A 14,849-nucleotide genomic window follows, 5' to 3' on the forward strand; every position below is an offset into this window, starting at 1 on the left:
GAGCAGGGAGCCCGACACTGGGCTGGATCCCAGGATCCTGAGGAAAAAGCAGATGCTTAACCCACTGAGCCACCCAGGCACCCTAGCATGGTAGTTTTTCATCTAGTGTTTTAATGTAAAAATTTACCCATCCTAATGTAATATACACACTATTTTAAAGGGCTCATCATATTCTATCAAGTTGAATATGCCCTAATTTTCTTCCACTGTCCTACTGTTGGACATTTAGAATACTTCTGTTTTTGTATTACAAATGCTTTAGTACACCTCACTTTTGTGCAGTATTAAAATCTTCCATCTTCTCTTCAGGTATAGGTTTTCAAAAAATGAAATTACTGGGCTCAGGGGCCTGGACATGCTAACGGCTCTTGATACACACTGGTAAAAGGTTATGCCCATTTTGATTCCACCAACAATGGATGCGCATGCCTTTTTCAAACTGCCCTCATCAACACTAGGCAGACTGAAAAAAAAATCATTAGTTTAATGAGGAAAACAAAACTACTTGAAGCATACATCTCTATTGCCTTGCTTTCTAGTGAGGTTCAATATCTTCCCATATATTTGCTCACCTGTGAATGTCCTTATCCCATAGCGATAATCTTTAATACTGTATCTCTTTGGGGGATATCGCAAATCCACTAGGGTATCTCTAAAGCATACTGTGGAGTTCATACCAAAAGGGAAGTATGCTAATCTATGATCATGTGGACTGTGAATAAATGATCAGATATAAGTAAAGGATATTCAACTCCAAGTGAAAAGAAATGAAGGCTTAAGTTGTCTCAGAAAAAACAAAGCAAATGGCATAGGCATAATGAGGAGATGTGCTTTGATTTCGATTCCAAGGATATTTCTTTTTTCTCATTCCCTGACAACAATCTCCCAAATTGGTCTGTGTTAAAGATAATAGCACATAGTGACAAAAATCAGAGAGAACAATTTTTATAATGAAGCAGAGAACTAAGAAGCCAATTTGTTCCCAAGGAAAGTAAGATCATTGTTCTTGAATCAATTTGACCCCAAAAGACAATGGCTGATAAGTAAGGTCTGGACTTGCTCTGAAAGTTTTGTTTACTGCAGAGGATCTTAAAATGCAACTACTATTTATAATGTTTGAATGAATCTGTACAATTAATTGTCTAGGTGACAAATTTATATATATATATATATATGACATGCATATATATGATATACATACATACATGTGTATGACATACATATATATGTATGTCATATATATATATATATATATATATATGACAAAAGGAATGATTTAGTAGTATCCCATTGGCTATATAACTTCCAAAATAAGTAATCCAGTATTCATTCTCTAATGAATTCATCTAATGTTTGTTAATTTCCCAAAGTTAAAAATTCTAAACTGATAACAAAAATAACTTTTCTTTTTTTAAAGATTATATTTATTTATTTGAAAGACAGTGTGCGTGTGTGCGTGTGCATACTCATGGTGGGGGGGGCAGAGGAGGAGGGCCTAGGGAGAGGGACAAGCAGACTCCATGCTGAGTGTGGAGGCCCATATGCGGCTTGATCTCAAGATCCTGAGATCGTGACCTGAGCCGAAACCAAGAGTCAGATGCTTAACCACCTGAGCCACCCAGGCGCCTCACAAAAATAGCTTTTAATGGAAAACATATGAAGCAAAAGAATGGATGATGAACCAACCTGCTGGTCATAATTACAGCAATGACCATTAAAAGGGAAATTTCATTTAAAATTAAAATACTTTTACTGTAATAAATAACCAAACAGAAGACTAGGACATGGAAAAAAAAAAGAAGAAGAAGAAAGCTGAGTTTATAGATTCCACCATTTTTACAGAGACTAGACACTATCTGGGTCCTCCCTGATGAGCCCCACATTTCTAACCCAAGTCGTTGATTTAGAACTATACCATAGACAGGCTCAAGTTCCTGATAGTCATTTATTTCTGAAGTAATTTGTTAATATTTTTGCATGAAGGTCTACCCTCACTCAACTCCTGACTCCTTAATTTTTGTGGGCAAGAATTTTTATTATTATAATTATTCTTGGCTCTGTATGCATATGGTAGCCACTGCACAAACAGCTTGAAACTAAATCAATGGAGTACAAATGGGACTAATTTACATAGGAAGGGAAAAGTACATTGTGGCCAGTGGGCAGTCAAATATGGGTCTGAATGTGGCCTCACAAAAGTGGTCACCTCTGCAAATTCACAGAGCTGCTATCCAGCATTTCACTGAGATTTCACAAGTGCATGCGCGTGCACACACGCGCGCGCGCACACACACACACACACACACACACACACAATGTGTTTTTCATAGATTCTGACATATAGAGTGTCAAACCCAACTGTTTGAATATGAATCTACTGGATGAACACCCACAATAAAATTAATCACCTCTAAACCAAGAGGTGAATCTTAGATTGTACCAGGAGCAGAGAAACTGATGAACAATGTGGATGGAGGCTTAGCATCCACAATGCCATCCACCAGTATGACTGGCTTTTGGCAGGTAAAATCTCTTTTTAAAGTCTAAACAATCTGTTGTAAACCATTTTTTTTTCTGTTTCCAGAAACTCAACAGGCTTTACAAGCTATCATTGATCAGAAAATTTTCATACACGATTCAGGTCAAAGTAGTCCTTCAATGCTTCACACGATGGATCTGGCTGTGTCTGTTGTGTAGTGCTGAGGAGTTATACAGCTTGACTACATAAGTCAAACTCTTCTCAGGCTTCCTTCAAAATATACAACACTGTCAGCCCATACTCTGAGGTGCTTTGGCTCGGACATACTTCTCTATCAAACTGGGCCTTAGAAAAATTTCTAGAAGCAAAAACCTGCCACGTGTATCATGGATTTTTCCCACTAGACAGGTTTCTATGATGAACTTGAATGAAACAAGGAAAAAGCTCCACTTTTTCATCAATATTATTACAATCCCCAAACTCCCAGAAGTGTCCCCATATGACATCACACAAGATGGAAACAGCAAAATTCCCAACTTCTCCTGAGGATTGTCCTTCTGCCAACTTTGATTAAACAAGTGTGGGAGTGTTCTATCTGTGCTAGACACACTGAATGTGGATGATTTCTCAGTAATCCCCCTCTTTCTTCAAAAAACTGATAGAGCAAAGGTACATGAGTTTTTCAGATATCTTTCAAGGTATCCTTCTATGGATGGTTCTTTGTTTCCGATGCCCTTCCAAGACTCAGGGAGTTGTCATGCAATGTTGACATGGAAATGATGCAAGATTTAGTTCAACAGGATTACCAAAGCCTCCTGCCTTCTCTTTAGGTGGTTAGAAATGTGAAATAGAAATTTAAAATATAGCCTTACAAGCCTTATAGCCATTTGTTGCCCTTTTACAGCTTATTTTTCAATATCTAACAATTGCTTGAGACAATCCTGTATAAATGAAATAGCACAGCTTTCAATAAGAAGACTGGCTTTCAAGCAAGGTTCTTCCATTTACAAATGATATGATTCTGAGTAGTGTAGTTCTCACTTAACATGACTGTTACATGATGAAAGCAATGTATCATTTAATTGGAACTGATAATAGACCCATACACACAACTCAGGGTTTATGGGGTCGATAGGCTGTAACTGTATGTCTTTTTTTTTTTTAAGATTTTATTTATTTATTTGAGAGAGAGAGAGATAGAGAGAGAGCACAGGCAGAGAGTGGCAGGCAGAGGCAGAGGGAGAAGCAGGCTCCCCACAGAACAAGGAGCCCGATGCGGCACTCGATCCCAGGATGCTGGGATCATGACCTGAGCTGAAGGCAGCTGCTTAACCAACTGAGCCACCCAGGCGTCCCTGTAACTGCATGTCTTATTGCTATTAACTGTTTAGTAGAATTTGGAGATTTTTTTCTGATCCACTGAGAAGAGGAAAAGAGAAAAATGGAAAGAAACAAGATCATGCAGGTACCAGTATTTCCTTCTATGTGTGGGTGAATATGTTGATGGGCAGTAAATAATAGCACATTTTAATAATTGCTAGGCTTTGAAATTTCGATGATACCACAGCTCTTGAGGATCAAACAGAAACTCTTCACCTAAACGGACCTAATTCTACATGCCACTGCAAAGAGTGGTCTGTTCCAGGCCCTCTGCACACCTTGGGGGATCTTTTCTGCTCTTGGCATACCTAGCCCAAGAATGCCCTGTGATTCCTCTTCCCAATCAGAGTTCTATCTGGGGTCCATCGTCTTCCAGAAAACCTCATTAAGACACTCTACACTCCCTGGATCCTTTTCTCTTTTAAAATTCCTGAAGCCTAAGGAATAGCATGGAGGACAGCAGGAGAAGGAAGGGAAAAACGAAAGGGGGGGGTAGGAATCGGAAGGGGAGATGAACCATGAGAAAGTATGGACTCTGGGAATAAAACCGAGAATTCTTAGGAGGATGGGTGAGCCTGGTGATGGGTATTAAGGAGGACATGTATAGCATGGAGCACTGGGTGTTATATGTAAACAATGAATCATGGAAGACTATATCAAAAACTAATGATGTACTGTTTGGTGACTAATATCACATAATAAAAGTTATTAAAAAATAAAGTTAATTTGGGAAAAGTGAAAAAAAAATGAAATAAAATTCCTGAAGCCTCATTTGTACCACACATTTGGCTGCTTTGGAACATTGTCCTGGTCTGTTATTAACCCACAAAGATTTGTGTGCCTTCTACCTGCCAGGCTCTCATGCTGCAAATGGGAGTTGAAGAAGACGGGGAGGGTCCCTGTCCTTGAGGCATTCACTTCCTATTAGTTGGTCACTAATATAGGCACATGGCAGATGTTGGAGTCAAACGCTGTGTAAGACTCACCCAGCTTGTTGGGTGCACAATCATGACATTCAGCCACACAGTGCTATTCCACTCCTTACTTCTGTCACCTCGTGGCCTGCTCGTTCCTCCTCCTCACTCAAGAAAGTTGTGTCACCTGGATTAGTCTCCCCCTTCAAACTTTTGCCATCAACCTGGTCACTTCAGGATATGTGCACTTGCCTTTTAGTCCTATGCCTTCCTCAGATAGACCTCAGCCTCCTATGCCCACGTTCACCATCCAATGGCTCCACCTCGCAAACCACTACTGCAAACATCTTTTCCCCTAAACAAAACATTTTCTGCTAAGTACCCCTATGGAGACAGTTCTTCAGCTTTACCAGGTACTTCTAGCAGACTGACCTCTCCATTTTCTTCCCACCATCTACAGCTCCTTTCTGTCTTTCTTTCCTTTATCCACATTAATCCACTATTCACATTAACCTATCATTTTAATTTTTACATTTTAAATATACTACACTCTGTTACCCTTGCATCTGTCCCAAACCCCTGGAAGACTCCCCAGCCCAGAAAGAACCTGACCATATGCTTTCCTCATGTCCGCACACATGAGGTTGAGTATTGCTGGAGCAAAATGCACAATGGGCTGGTCAGAAGTATACCAGTCAATGATTAGAACCCAGCTCAAAAGCCTGGATCTCCAACTTCTGTAATATCTGTTGCACAAATCTCTTCCAACATCCAACTCTCTTGTTATAAACACTTGACCCTTACCCAACTTTACCTAGAAAGGGAAGACACAGAATTAACAGGGTTGCATCATCCACTCCCAAGCACAGGCTCACCTACAGTTAAAGTCTCCTTCTTCCCTTTGGTGCCACAGGACTTCTCCTCCTCCTGATATATGTGGACTCGGATAGGTTCCTTGCTCTGAAAGTCATATGCAGAACCTGGCGAGCACACCATCCTGGATAATGGGTCCTCAACAAATCACGTTTGCTTCCATTGGTTTCTCTTTATAACTCAGAGACTGAGTTGCTGGGGATCCCAAGGGAGCTTAGCAGTCATCTCCATGAACTAGCTTTATGGGAAAATGCTGGGGCTTAATAACTTAAAGGATACAAGTGAACAAATAAGGCAGGAGGAAAGAATGAAAAAATGAGGGAGGCAGGAGCTCCTGTGTGTGTTCTTGGGAATAGCCAGTCTCTGTCTTGCTCACAGTGAGAGGCATTATGGAAGGATGCAATGAATACAAATGTGTTTTGCAGAGGCTAGGATCAGCAACGATTTAAGAATTCCAAGCCACAAACACCAGACGCTGGTTTATCAAATTTATCAGTTTCTAAACACTTGGTGTATCAAAGAAATACTCTGGCAGTCACTGAGAGAATACAAACATGTATCTCTGTGAGATTCCATGCTAGCCATTTCCTTCACATGGAGACCACCATCCCCACACCTTTTCACGTTGGTAATTCTTTTTCATCTTTTACCATCCTGCCTTTATTTCTTGTTCTCTGTGAAGCTTTTCCCAAACCCTAGTGTCACGGCCGGTGCGACAAATCGACCAGGAACGTGAGGGTAAGAGGATGCTGAAAAGAAATTAAGAGACAAAGAGATGGGGACAGGAGGAGCACCAAGGAGGATGTCCAATAGTGCCAATTTTATTCAAGGCTGTGAGGCATTTTATAGCTAACAGAAACAATCATAAGAAAAGTGTCTATTTTTAGCTGATTACTAAAGAGTTTGCAACAAGCACAGAAAATCCTTCAAGCTTTCCCATTATCTATTTCCTAGACATCAATAGCAGACCTTCTAGCGCCAGATGTACTGACTTCAAGGCCACTCAAGACATAGTTTATGTAAGCACAGCTCAGTCTTACAGTGGTGTAGTCTATAGCCCGTGCAAGGACAGCAAGGACCAGCCAAGAATTTCTGACCCCGACCAAATCATCTCTATCTGACTAGCGAACGTGTGGGATGTCACGTAGGCGAGCACACAACACATAGCACAGACCCTTTCTCAGTGCTACTCGACTTTATCGACCTAAGCCTTTTGTTCGGCTATTCAGCCTTTAAAGGAGGCACAAGTCAGGGCCTGGTTTGGTTCTCATCTCAAGCCTTACCGTGGTCTCCCACACCCTAGAGCTAGTGGCTCCTCGCCAACAGGTGAACTGGTCAGACCTGTATCATGGTACCGTGATCAACACTCGTGCATTCATCATCCCCGCCAAGCAATCTGCCCGATCCACCATCACATTCCACCACCCAGCTTAATTCCCAAGAATCCAGCACATGCCTGTGGAATGAATGAAGGAAGGATGAGACCTCCTTCTCTTTATAAAGGTCATGTGGTGTTCTGTACACCTTGGCAATCTCTTCACTGCGGTCAGTACTCTGTGCTGACCAGTCAAGCTCTGCTTGCTCCTACCTGGCTAAAGAAAGACTGTGCCCCACAGCGGACCCTTTAGGTCCACTTGGCCGCTTACCTGGCTTGCTGGCAGACACAGCAGATCCACACCTTCTCGCGCTTCTGGTAGGAGCAGCAGCTCTTGCAGACGTTGAACGTGCAGTCGGCACACCTGCGCTTGGTGTTGACCAGGAAGGTGAAAGGCGAGCAGCAGCGCATGCAGCAGTGCTCCACAAATTTCTGGTGCTTCGAGAGGATGCTGCACTTGCTGCCTTCCTCTGCCAGCTTCTGTTTCATCTCGCTGGGCAGCCGGGAGGAGAAGAGAAACAGCACATCCCGTCAGGATGCACTCTCCATAAAGCATCCCCACCGCCTCCCAGGGCCTCCCACAGGCCAAGGCACCATGGAGAGTCTTTCCACAAAATGATAAACTCTGAAACACCAATGGCTTGACGTGATATCCAGAGAGGAACCCTAATAGTGGATTAATTTTTGTGCACTTCTGCATGTCACGTTTTCTATGAGAAATCCCATGAGACTTATTATGTTTGAGACAATAGATTGAGATACAAACTATTATAAAAACTAAGCACATCCTTGAAAAATAAAACCTTTAACTTAATTAATGCCTTTTTAAAGGAGCGAGAGACCATCTATGCTCAAACGTTAATCCCCACAATAGCCCTGCTGGGAATAGGATAAATGCAGCCCTGGTCCTATTTAACATCCCCCGGAAATGAAAGCACCCAGGGATTTTAAAAGCTTTCAAATCAACATAAGTCATTAAAGATTCTCTGGGTGATGGGCAAATCCAAAGCACTAGTGATTCAGAACTGGATCAAAGACAATCCCTTCTTCTAAGAGCTCATGGTCATACCGGGCATATGGCCAGCCATATTAATGCAAAACACCACCACTGCACGGGCTTCTCTCTCCACTCAGGGAGAAGGAACAAGAACCCTGAGAGACAAGGATACCCTGAAGAGAATGAGTTTCCTTAGAAAAACCAACTGGAAGTAACCAAGTTCCTCTGACCTGGCAAATTTGAGATGTTTTTCCTGCTACAAAAATGGATGCCTACAAGCAATAACAGCCAAATAACTGATTTTTTTTCCCACACCCAGTTTGTGACTGCAGTGCATCCCAGATCAATCTAGATGCATATGGCTAGATCTATCTAGACTATCTACTACTATCTATCTGATCTATCAACTAGATCAATCTGGGATGCATATGGCAAATTCTTTCCCCCAGTTTGCACTTTATTTTTGTATGCTGCAAAAAATGTACTGAATTCATTTATCAGTTCTAGTAGGTTTTTTTTTTTTTTTTTGCAGAGTCCCTAGGGTTTTCTCTATATAGTTTTTAATAAATTTTTAAAAATACATTTAAAAAAGTAAAGCCCACTTACTTTTTTTTGTGCTGCACCATTTTAAAAATTTTTTAATTTTTATTTATATTTTAAATTTCTTTTCAGTGATCCAGAATTCATTGTTTATGCACCACATCCAGTGCTCCATGCAATATGTGCCCCCCCCTTTTTTTAAATTTTGGGGATGTTGAGAGAGGTTAGGACTAGCAGGCACTTTTCTTTTTTTAAGATATTATTTGTCTATTTATTTGACAGACAGATCACAAGTAGGCAGAGAGGCAGGCAGAGAGAGAGAGGGAAGCAGGCACCTTGCTGAGCAAAGAGCCCGATGTGGGGCTCGATCCCAGGACCCTGAGATCATGACCTGAGCCGAAGGCAGCAGCTTTAACCCACTGAGCCACCCAGGTGCCCCAATAGTGCCCTCCTTAATACCTACCATCAGGTTCACCCAACCCCCAACCCCCCGCCCCTCCAAAACCCTCAGACTGTTTTTCAGAGTCCACAGTCTCTCATGCCCATTTACTTTTAATGTTTATTCTTTTCTAACATATGCATTTAAGGCCATAAAATTCTCCACATATCCCTTTCACTGCACCCCACAGGTTTTCAATCAGATCATTTTTATTGGGTGTTATATACAACTAATGAATCATTGAAGACTACATCAAAAACTAATGATGGGGCACCTGGGTGGCTCAGTGGGGTAAAGCCTCTGCCTTCGGCTCAGGTCATGATCCCAGGGTCCTGGGATCGAGCCTCACATCGGGCTCTCTGCTCAGCAGGGAGCCTGCTTCCTCCCCTCTCTCTGCCTGCCTCTCTGCCTACTTGTGATCTCTGTCTGTCAAATAAATAAATAAAATCTTAAAAAAAAAAAAAAAACTAATGATGTACTATATGCTGGCTAACTGAATATAACAAAAATTCTTAAGCTTGAAATTTCCACATATAGAACTTTTGTTATTGATTTTGCTTTTGATATTATATTCTCATCAGAGAAGAGAGTCTAGAAGAAATGAGTTCTCTGGTATTTGTTGAGACTTGCACAATAGCCTACTACATGATCAATTTTTGTGAAGTCCCATGTGTGTTTGAAAAGAATATTTTCTCTCTATTTCTTGAGAACAAAACATTGAATTCACCCATTCTCCCATCTATCTATGGGATTGATATCCCATAGATATCTATAATTTCTATTCGATTCTAGTTCATTTTTACTTTTATGTTTTTAAGACTATAATGTAAGGTGCATCAAATATCCTAAGTTAATAAATGTTACGTTCTTATTGAAATATTCCTTTTGTGATCACATAAAACCCTCTCTATCCCTAATAATGCTTTTTTGTCTTCAAGTCTGTCTTATATTTATAGTCTATATTAGTTATTTTTATAGTCGTTATTTTTAAATTGATGGTGTGCCAGGGTATAGCTTTTTATACCTGAATCTTCACTTTCAACACTTGTATTGTGTTTCATATCGGGATGTTGTAAGCAGAACGTAGCTGAATTTGCTATTTTCATGCTGTACGAGAATTCCTTTTACCATGTTTAAGTTTAAACCATTTATATTGAGCTTGCTAATATATTTGCGTATGTGCTGCCAAAGCAAGCACTAGATTACTAATACATTTGGATTTATTTCTACTGTTATTTAATGTTTTCTATTTACCATGTTCTTTGTTTCCTCTTTTTCTCCTTTCCTACTTTCTATTAGATTGATATTCTTCATTCTCTTTTCTTTTCTGAGTATGATTTGACATTTGTTCTTTTTCATTTCTTCTAGTGGTTGACATGCATATTGGGATTAATATCTATTGTTAATGGCTTTCCTCTCATTAACAACGTAAGTGTTAATTCCTTTTGATGTTCTATGTTATTACTGACAGTATTTTGGTTCAATCTTACAAAATGGTTCTTAATATTGTTTAACTGTAGTTTTAGCACCCCACATGATGAAGTATGGGACCTGCTCTCAGACAAAAAGCCCGAACACAGGAATTCTACTGCCATTTCCTTCCTCCAAGTATCAACATCCCTCCTGCATGTCCTGGATTTGGTCGCAAATGGGGTGCTGTGCAGTAACCATTTTTTGTCTTGTGTCCAGAAGGTATACTTTTTATCTGCAGGCGGGTTGGTCCAATAGGAGCTTGCTTAGCTGTCAGCAGAAGCAGAATTCATTTATTATTTTTAAGTTGACATTTGCATAGATTTATCCACATGTACCAATTTATTTGTTCATCAGTGCATCTTGCTTCTAACGTTTCCTCTTCTTTTTTTTTAAATTTTTTTATTTTTTCAGCATAACAGTATTCATTATTTTTGCACCACACCCAGTGCTCCATGCAATCCGTGCCCTCTACAATACCCACCACCTGGTGCCCCCAACCTCCCACCCCCCACCCCTTCAAAATTCTCAGATCGTTTTTCAGAGTCCATAGTCTCTCATGGTTCACCTCCCCTTCCAATTTCCCTCAACTCCCTTCTCCTCTCCATCTCCCCTTGTCCTCCATGCTATTTGTTATGCTCCACAAATAAGTGAAACCATATGATAATTGACTCTCTCTGCTTGACTTATTTCACTCAGCATAATCTCTTCCAGTCCCGTCCATGTTGCTACAAAACTTGGGTATTCATCCTTTCTTTTTTCTTTCTTTTTTTTTTTTTTTTACAGCTTTATAAACATATATTTTTATCCCCAGGGGTACAGGTCTGCGAATCGCCAGGTTTACACACTTCACAGCACTCACCATAGCACACACCCTCCCCAATATCCATAACCCCACCCCCCTCTCCCAACCCCCTCCCCCCATCAACCCTCAGTTTGTTTCCTGAGATTAAGAGTCACTTATGGTTTGTCTCCCTCCCAATCCCATCTTGTTTCATTTACTCTTCTCCTACCCCCTCAACCCCCCATGTTGCATCTCCTCTCCCTCATATCAGGGAGATCATATGATAGTTGTCTTTCTCCGATTGACTTATTTCGCTAAGCATGATACCCTCTAGTTCCATCCACGTCGTCGCAAATGGCAAGATTTCATTTCTTTTGATGGCTGCATAGTATTCCATTGTGTATATATACCACATCTTCTTTATCCATTCGTCTGTAGATGGACATCTAGGTTCTTTCCATAGTTTGGCTATTGTAGACATTGCTGCTATAAACATTCGGGTGCACGTGCCCCTTCGGATCACTACGTTTGTATCTTTAGGGTAAATACCCAGCAGTGCAATTGCAGGGTCATAGGGTAGTTCTATTTTCAACATTTTGAGGAACCTCCATGCTGTTTTCCAGAGTGGTTGCACCAGCTTGCATTTCCACCAACAGTGTAGGAGGGTTCCCCTTTCTCCGCATCCTCGCCAGCATCTGTCATTTCCTGACTTGTTAATTTTAGCCATTCTGACTGGTGTGACCTAACGTTTCCTCTTCTTTAATTTTTTTTTTTTTCTGAACTCCTTCTAGCAATTCTCCCCACAAGAAAAACTCTAGCAACCTAAATTCGCTGAAAATGTCTATCTCATCCTTATGTTGGAATGATGCTTTCAAGGGGTACAGAATCCCAAGTTGGCAGTTCCTTTCCAAAGGTACCAGATAATACTGAAGGGAGTAGTCCATGTTTTTTTTATTTTTTTTCCTCATATCGAATGTAATGTGAAGTTTGTCAGTTTGATTATTCCTTTGCAGGGAAACTCACTTTTCTCGCTGGCTACTTGTAAGAGTGTTTTGTTTGTTTATTTGGTGTTTGTTTGTTTGTTTTTATTTTTAGTGTTCTGTTTGGTGTTCACTAAAAAATGTGTAAGTGGGGATTTTTTTTGCATTGTTCTTCTTGGAACTCTTGGTAATTTTTTAAGGCTTTCATTAATTCTAAGCAATTCCCCAATTATAACTTTGAATACTGTCCTCCACTGTATTTTCTCTAATCACTCCTTCTGGAATTCTACGTCAAGGCTTCCCTGTTTTTCCACGCCTCCTAATCTTTCTGTCATGTCTGTATGTCTGAGATACATTCAGGACACGTGCTTTGGTTCTAGCTCCTAGTTTAGAAATTCTTTCCTCATTCATGTTTTCTTCACTCTTTAAATGTTTTTAAATTTAACGGACTTTAATTTTCATTTCCAGAAGTTGTATGATTTGTTTCCACTAAGAAGTCTGCCTGTCCTTCTCTCTTTGGTGCCATTCAATTCTGGTTCCTATTCATTCTCTTATATTTCTTTTTTACCCATTTTATTTTATTTTATTTTAAGATTTTCATTTATTTATTTGGCAGACAGAGATCACAAGTAGGCAGAGAGGCAGGCAGAGAGAGAGAGAGGGAGGAAGCAGGCTCACTGCTGAGCCGAGAGCCCGATGCGGGGCTCGATCCCAGGACCCTAGGATCATGACCTGAGCTGAACGCAAAGGCTTTAACCCACTGAGCCACCCAGGCGCCCCTCTTTTTTACCCATTTTAAATAGACTTCCTTTATATCCTCTTCCTGGTTCTTACATTATCTTAAATTCTTAGAAGGGATGTTAATTCTTCTACCGGCTGTGTCTTTTTTTTTTTTGTAAGACTTCATTAATTTGACAGAGATCACAAGTAGGCAGAGAGGCAGGCAGAGAGAGAGAGAGAGAGAGGAGGAAGCAGGCTCCCTGCCGAGCAGAGAGCCCGATGTGGGGCTCGATCGCAGGACCCTGGAATCATGACCCGAGCCGAAGGCAAGGCTTTAACCGACTGAGCCACCCAGGCGCCCCCCCGGGTGTGTCTCTTAAGTCTTGTTCAAGGTGGGTTCTTTCTTTTATGGTTTACCATTTTTTAAAAAAGATTTCATTTATTTATTTCACAGACAGAGATCACAAGTAGGCAGAGAGGCAGGCAGAGAGAGAGAGGGAGGAAGCAGGCTCACTGCTGAGCCGAGAGCCCGATTCGGGGCTTGATCTCAAGACTCTGGGATCATGACCTGAGCTGAAAGCAAAGGCTTTAACCCACTGAGCCACCCAGGCGCCCCTGGTTTACCATTTTTGAATGAGGTGCCCTTCAGCCTGGCTTGCTCTTCCCACAAGTGCATTTGTTCTGTGCAAGGGCTGCAGAGAGCAAGCCAGCTATGTATTTGTCTTCACACGGCACCACAGAAGGGTTATCAATTCCAGACCAGTTTCACATTTGTTTCCTAGCTTGGAAAATCCTGTACCACACAAGTAATAGGATTTGGATTTCCAATCCCATGTGTACTGCAGGATTGGGACTTTGAGCTTTGGTCCCTAATGGGAGGCTTATTTTCTTCCACCCAGGGCTCCAGGCAAAATCACCTGCTTTCTAGCTCCCCAAAGCCAGTGAGTAGAAATTTTCTAGGTGTTCCCTTTCACTGAAAGTGAAAGCTTCCAATACCGAACATTGTACAGGTGTCTCATTCTCTCCTTGCCCTTAGAAGGCTCAAACCACCTCTCCTGCCCCCACACAGAAATTAACACTGCAGCCACTAGCCAGCAGAGACTCTTCCTTCTCTATCTGACCATGCTGATGACTTGGCTTTACCTCCCTCTTTACTTCCATCCTGAGGAGTATCTCTTTCTTACTTTTCCCCGTGACTTAAAAAAAAATTGAGATATTATCCACATGCCATAACATTTTCCCTTTTAAATTGTACAATTCCGTGGTTTTTAGTACATTCACAAAGTTGTCTAGCCACCAGTACTATCCAGTTCCAGAACATTTTCATCATCCTCAAAGGAAACCCCCCATGTTGGCCTCCCCACCCAGTCCCTGCCAACCCAGGCTACTCATGTACTTCCTGTTTCTATGGCTTGGCCTATCCTGGACATTTCATATACATGAAACCATACCCAATACATTATCTTTTGTGTCTGGCTTCTTTCTTTCTTTGCATATGTTCAGCATTCATCTATAATGTAGCATGTATTAACATTTAATTCCTTTTTGCTGCCAGATAATCCTCCATTTATGGATATACCATATTTTATTTATCCATTCACCAATTGGTGGACATCAGGGCTGTTTCTACTTTTTGGTTATTATGAATAATGCTGCTATGAACACTCATGAGCAAGTTTTTGTGTGGACATGTTTTCAATTCCAGGAATGGAATTATTGGGTCCTATGATAATGCTATGTTTAAGCTTTTAAGGACCTGCTAGACTGTCTTCCAAAAGATGGTACCATTTTATATCATCAACAGCAAAACATGAGGGTTCCAATTTCTCCACACCCTCACCAACACTTGCTAGTGTCTGTCTTTTCAATTATTGCCGTTCTAGAGAATATGAGGAGGC

General features: G+C 41.0%; 1 protein-coding gene across 7 annotated transcripts in view; it reads right to left on the bottom strand.

Annotated features, from left to right (window-relative positions):
* Positions 1 to 14,849, bottom strand: part of MYRIP (myosin VIIA and Rab interacting protein) — a 409,223-nt gene that overhangs the window by 223,729 nt on the left and 170,645 nt on the right. For all 7 annotated transcript variants that reach the window (XM_047739949.1, XM_047739933.1, XM_047739939.1 and 4 more), the window contains exon 3: positions 7,293 to 7,514. In XM_047739949.1, the coding sequence (XP_047595905.1) occupies positions 7,293 to 7,514 (222 nt within the window). The remainder of the gene's footprint in view (positions 1 to 7,292; positions 7,515 to 14,849) is intronic.

Source organism: Lutra lutra, chromosome 1, assembly GCF_902655055.1.
Source record: "Lutra lutra chromosome 1, mLutLut1.2, whole genome shotgun sequence".
Classification (NCBI taxonomy): Eukaryota; Metazoa; Chordata; class Mammalia; order Carnivora; family Mustelidae; genus Lutra; species Lutra lutra.